Below are 6,000 nucleotides of genomic sequence, written 5' to 3'. Positions count from 1 at the left end.
AGAGCTAAATTTAAAAACATAAAATCAAATAAAATAAAAAGACCATTTCATTTCTAACATCCACTAATTATTTAAATAGGCGGATAAAAACATATTAGCGGGCACATTACATGACTTCTAACAACACTTACTTGATTTCAGTTTCGAAGGGCGCTTAGCATTTTAAAGCTCGGTCCATCTTAGCTGGGACACTGTAATATAACTATATAGAGCTGTGCCGTAGATAACAGAATGGTGGATAAAGGATGCTGGTTGAGGTGCACATGTCGGCGCTGCTATCTGAAAACCTTTATACTTTCACGTATTCACCGTAATATGCAGCTAAGCAGAGCGCATGCATTTGTGAAAAGCGGACAGCATCCACACATGCTTGTGTGCGGCTAATAGAGTATGCACGACGTTCCACGCACTCTTTCTCGTGCGTGTCTTCAATGCACCCTGTCCAACCGGTCTCTTGCGTTGTGGCTATCGCCACTACTTCCAGCGCTTCGCCCACTGCCGTGGCTCAGTGGAACTTACGGCGGTCCCGGGATCGTATCCCGTTTTCTGCGGCCGTATACTTTTACCACGACAAAATGCAAAAATGACCGTGTTCTGTGCGAAGTCAGCGCTTTCTAAACGGCACCGGATGGTTGCAATTATGCAAGAGGTCGTCAATGTGGCGACGAGTGTTTCGTTCTTCCCTTGGCTCGTATACCGTCACCGCGCTACTCATCGTGCTATAACTTCCCTCCCTTTGTTTCGAATTCTTTGTCATTTCTGATGTTATCATCGACGTTGCGCAGGCTTTCAACGACATCTTCAACACTGCCTATCCGGTGCTTAACGCAATCGCCGCGGACGTTGGAGACAGCGGTAAGAGTACCGTCTTTATGCACCTGGTGATCAGTGACGTGCAGGGAAGCATGGAGCCGTGCTGACATATTGTTCGACGGTTTTGAACATAGCGCGCCTTGGTCGAACAATGTTTTCTCCTCAACGAAGTTAACTGCAACAAAACGGCATACGTGTAATACTTTTTATGCGGAAGTTTTATTATACGAACTTACACCCTCATCCCAATTTTAGTGCTGTCTTGCGGAAGATATATCAGCTGTAGCCTAAATTGAGTCATTGGAAAAGTAGTGCATTAGTTATCGTTCCCTCGGTTTTCATGCTGTGCAGTCGAAATGAAATAACTCACAGGGCAGGCACCGCTATGTAACCCAAGGTTCAGCGAAATCTGTCTTTGGTGAGCGGTGTACATATTATTGTTTATCCATTATATTTTCCACTGTTCTCCCGTAGAGTGCGCGCACGTAACTATGCCTCCACCGATGACATCACTGCATTCGAAATGTTCAGATTGAAGTGGTGCTACGCCAGCGCCGCACTACCGGGAAGCTTGTCATTGCCAACTGCACTGTAAAAGAACCAACCATGTCGCGCCACGATGATCGACCAAGGAATACGGAAAGCTGCAGCAAAGAATCCACCTGAATAAAATTGCGCGTTCAGGTTGCAGAACAGCCATTTGATCGTCGGATGCCTCCAGGCAGCAGATGCACCCAAAACAGAACGAGCGCGTGGACAGAGCGCGATGCATTCGCTCGATAGGTGCCTAGAGAAGTAAATAAATAAATGAAAGAGGCAATCCCGTGGCCACAATTACAGCTGTAACGTGAATGGAAATTCAGCGACAGATGGTGCACAACTGCAATCTGTTGAGGTCGGAATCTGTTGCTGAGTGGCAAGCCGACGTTAAATCCTTTGTGGCCGATGCGCAAGCGCAAATGATTACACACACATAGCGCCTGTAATCGAGGAAACACTCGTGCCAGTGCTTTCTTTTCTCCCTCAGTTTTCGCTTGTATCTGACGCCTCGCTCAAGTGTGGCGGGCACTCGCGGGATCCTGGATCTGAAGTTTCCCTGTTTTTGTTTCCGCGGCACATATACCGCATGGTGTAGACTTTGCATCGTCATTGGTGCGGGTTCATTCTGCTGCACGAAGTGGGGAAGGGTTTTGCTTTTCATCTCGTATAAAGCTTCGGTCACAACGGCACCTCTTACTGCCTGCTTTCTCATAGCATCTAAGATATTTTTGATGTGATTAGGTCAACGCTGACTTTTAAATGAGAGGAGGGGCGCTGGTGTAGAGGTGAGGAGTAAATAAGAATTTCAGATTGCTGCGCTTCCACAAACCGCGTTTGAAATATCAGTATCAAATGCATATGCTCCATTTCTTGAAATGCGTTTACAGGCCTTTTGAAAACAAGATATTTCAATTGGTATAACGGGTGTAAGCGAAAAACTACTGAATTAAGTTTATTTCTACATTTCTCTGAACGCTTTTTATCGTTATAATATAAGGAGATGAGCCTGTTATTAATCCTTTAAATATTGAATGGGAATATTGAAGAGCAGAATGAAACGTTTTTGTTGGAAATATAAAAGAATATGATGGAGGTTTACTGCGATGACATGGGGATGTCAGGCCTTTTCATATTGCTACATCGCTGGCGTTCTGTTTTTTCCTTGCTTCTTTTCTTGCGGTGCATGCGCTCTACACCAGCGTTTATGCCTCTGTCCTACCATCTGATCCACGGTGCACGCTCTGATATTTGCCAAGATGCCGAGACTTCCCGAAGTGATGTAGGATGCTTTTTTTTTTCTTTTTTGGTGGAGGAGAAACACAAAAGACGCCCTTGTGCTCCGCGATGTTAGCGCTTGTGCTCAGGTTAAAGAACCCCAGGTGAACGAAATAAATTCGTAGTCCTTGATCACTGTGCCCCTTTCTCTCATGTTCCTTCAATCCCAAGCCCGTTATACTTAGTGGCACGGGCAGAGGCATACTATTTGTTATGATTTAGGGCATCCTCCCATACTATATGTTTCTTCAATACCGCCCTTCAACCCATCCCCCGGGCCGTTGAGGTGTTCATCGAGAATTACGACCGCTACTCCACCCTTTTCTGCCAAAATGTTCGCTGGCTCACGAGTGCGACAACGCTTGTAGCAACGAGAACCCACTTTGACAGCTAGCACTGTAAGACGCTGCACATCTCAAACAATAAATGCTGTCAATATATATATATATACATATATATATATATATATATATATATATATATATATATATATATATATATATATATATATATATATATATATATATATAATATGTATATATGTTATATGTATGAAATCGTGTTATTGCAGTGAGTAACAAGTGTAGAGAGGGGAGTACACGATTTCATAGTGTCTTAAGCGTCTCACGCGAGGCTTTTTCGATTTCAGACCTTATGGCGGACAAGGTCTTGGCGAGATACAAAAACAAGGAATCCTACTCGTCCTCTTCTTTATTCACCTCGGTGGAGAAAGCTTTTACCTGTGAGTACCAACGCGTAATTATAGCTCGCAAAGCTTCTCCTGGATCTACGTGCGCCTTGTACGAAAATAGAAAGCCCAGCAAAAAAAAAAAAAAAAAACATGCCGCGCAATAAATTTAAGAAGCAAAACACGCAAAAAAAAAAAGAAAAAAAGAGAAACTGAGCTCGTGGGCCCAAGGATTACATAAAGCCGCCATCTTCATTATTCTTTGCTTGATTTATTGTTTTCTGCATTCATAAATGCTATGTAGATCCACCGGCTTTGATATCAGTATTTTGATCCTGGCTAGTCGTCTCACTGAGGAATTTAACACGTCCACAGCTTTGTGACTCCCCAGAGGGCCGTGTCGTGTGTTCATGCTTTGTTATCTGAAGACCCAGTAGCGTGTTGTGGAACAGCTCAAGGGTAAGATTAGGAGTTCCGGATTCTCGGAACATATAATAAAGCTCTTAAAATAACCCCCGGGTGCTTCTCCCTGAATTGGTGAAATGTGAAGAGCCTCGAATTTGCATGTAGTCTTGAAAAACGAGAACGCCGCAGCTTCGCGTGGAGAACCCTTCTATCCTATAGTTTTACGCCTTAAAAAAGGTGGCTACCTTTTGAAAGATGTAAACAAATTGCAGTAGTGCAGAGCAATCAGGCTTTCCTCCAGTAAAAAAGTAAATGAAGAAAGATTTTAAGCTATGGGAAGGTGGAAAGCAGCAAGGAAGATCAGGTAACTGCAGATATATGTTGAAAGACGGTGGCGATATCGTGTTAGAAAAACTGGCCACCCTGTATACGCAATACCTCATAACCTCGACGGTACCGAAATCCTGGAAGAAAGCTAACATTATGTATAGTATATAAGAAGGGGGACTTCAATGACTTGAAAATTGCAGGTTGATCAGCGTACTATTCATTACGTATTTATTAATTATTCGTTATGTACAATGCATTTACTAATGTAATAAATAGCCAGTAGTATCAGGGCAACCTTAGGGCCAAATTTCGGAATGCTCCTTGGCCTTTGCTATTTTCTTACCTTCCACAGGAGCCCTCCACGCTTTCTAGACTCAGTGAGGCGTTTAAGGCAGGCGTCTAATTTTCGATCCATCCTTACCGGCTCCTTGGCTGAGGAGGCACTCAGAGCAACGAGGAGCCACTTGCATTCGTCTGGAGTCTGGAATATGCGCTTAAGCTTTGAGGTGTAATGATTGAAATTGAAAAAAAAAAAAAAAAAAAAAGCAAGTATACACATTTATAACGTTGTGTTTCTTTAGAAGGGGCTGCTATGTGCTCTCGTTTTCAATTTGACATGCTTTGTTTCAAAGCTATATTTGGCTTGATAGAGAAACATCGTTAGCTTGGCAACATGCAAATGTTTACAGCGGAGGGGCTCTGCAGGAGTTATAGCAGGAGCAGCACCGAATAACCGAATGTTCACACTGCGCGTTTTCCACTCGCAATGGGCGTCGCCCTAGCTGCCAGAGACTCCTAACTGCGCAAGCGCAGAGCCAGTTGTTGTGCAGGGAAGCGTGCATTCCGGTGAACGAGCGATGAAAGGGAGCATATGAACGTAGCGTAGTGCCTATCTAAGGGAAAAGGCGTTTCAAGGGAGGCCGCACTAAACGTGCCCCTCATGTTTAAAAATTGCACGAAGAAAGGCGAGCCGCTAATACGACGTCCTCACTCACATAGAGCGTTTAAAAATTTGGCCCTTAGACTTCAACCAAAGGATCAGACAGGCTTTCATAAAGGCCAATACAATAGATCATACCATCATACCACCATATATCATTCCTATTTGTACTATCAACCAGATGATAGAAAAATGTTCGGAATATGGCCGACTCCTGTACGTAGCATTGATTACAAGAACATATCTGACTCAATCGAAAACTCAGATGTCGTGCACGTATTGCGAAATCAAGGTGTAAATTAGTCGTACGCGAAAGTACTGGAATGTATTTACGATGGACGCACCGCAACCAAAGTCCCAAAGTGTTAGGCAAGCAGTCGCGATCTTGCCAGTACTACTTGCCGCTTGCTTAGAGGAAGTATTCAGAGATATGGATTGGGGACAGTTTTGGATGGGGTTTATCATGAGAATAAGATGTTTGATACCCAGGAGCAGCGACGCAGTGAAGACAGCGCAAAGAGATAACACAGGCGCACACTATCAGCTGTTAATGCGAACACAAAGATCCGAGCTTCTTACTTCACACCCAAGCACACAACCTACATCAATCCCGCACACCCTTCTATCGCCCGTGAAAGATTAAGGCTCCACAGCAGTGCATTTTTTTTTTCCTTACCAAAAAAGAAAAAAAAAAGAAATTACCAAACGTCTTATGCACAAGGCCTGCCCTACAAACAAAGCAAGTCAGAGTCGAACACACGCATCTTCCAGGGATTTGTGAGTGTTTTTGGTCTCAGTATGCGGCTGCTTTTGACGCGTGTGATTGACTCTGACTTGGATTCGTTTGTTGGTCGCTGCTTATGTTTGACTCTGACTTAGTTTGTTGGTTGGACACTTTTTGAGTTTTGCTGTATTCACGGACGATCGTGGAGTGTGCGAGATTAATGTAGGCCATGTGCTCGGCTCTGAGTGAGGAAGTTTGGGTTGTGTGCTGAAATGTGAAGGAGGA

The 6,000-nt window shown here is 43.9% G+C and overlaps 1 protein-coding gene across 1 annotated transcript in view; it reads left to right on the top strand.

The window, feature by feature from the left end:
- The first annotated feature begins 783 nt into the window (after positions 1 to 783).
- The window catches only part of LOC146185094 (uncharacterized), a 49,917-nt gene continuing 44,700 nt past the window's right edge, over positions 784 to 6,000 (top strand). Inside the window, exons 1-2 of the mRNA XM_084605469.1 lie at positions 784 to 855; positions 3,278 to 3,370. Of these exons, the coding sequence (XP_084461595.1) occupies positions 3,283 to 3,370 (88 nt within the window). The 5' untranslated portion in view covers positions 784 to 855; positions 3,278 to 3,282. The remainder of the gene's footprint in view (positions 856 to 3,277; positions 3,371 to 6,000) is intronic.

This window comes from Amblyomma maculatum, chromosome 6, assembly GCF_055883805.1.
Source record: "Amblyomma maculatum isolate TAMU_Amacu chromosome 6, ASM5588380v1, whole genome shotgun sequence".
NCBI lineage: Eukaryota > Metazoa > Arthropoda > Arachnida > Ixodida > Ixodidae > Amblyomma > Amblyomma maculatum.
The sequence above is the reverse complement of the archived record's forward strand: the minus strand, read 5'-3'. Positions and strand labels throughout refer to the sequence as shown.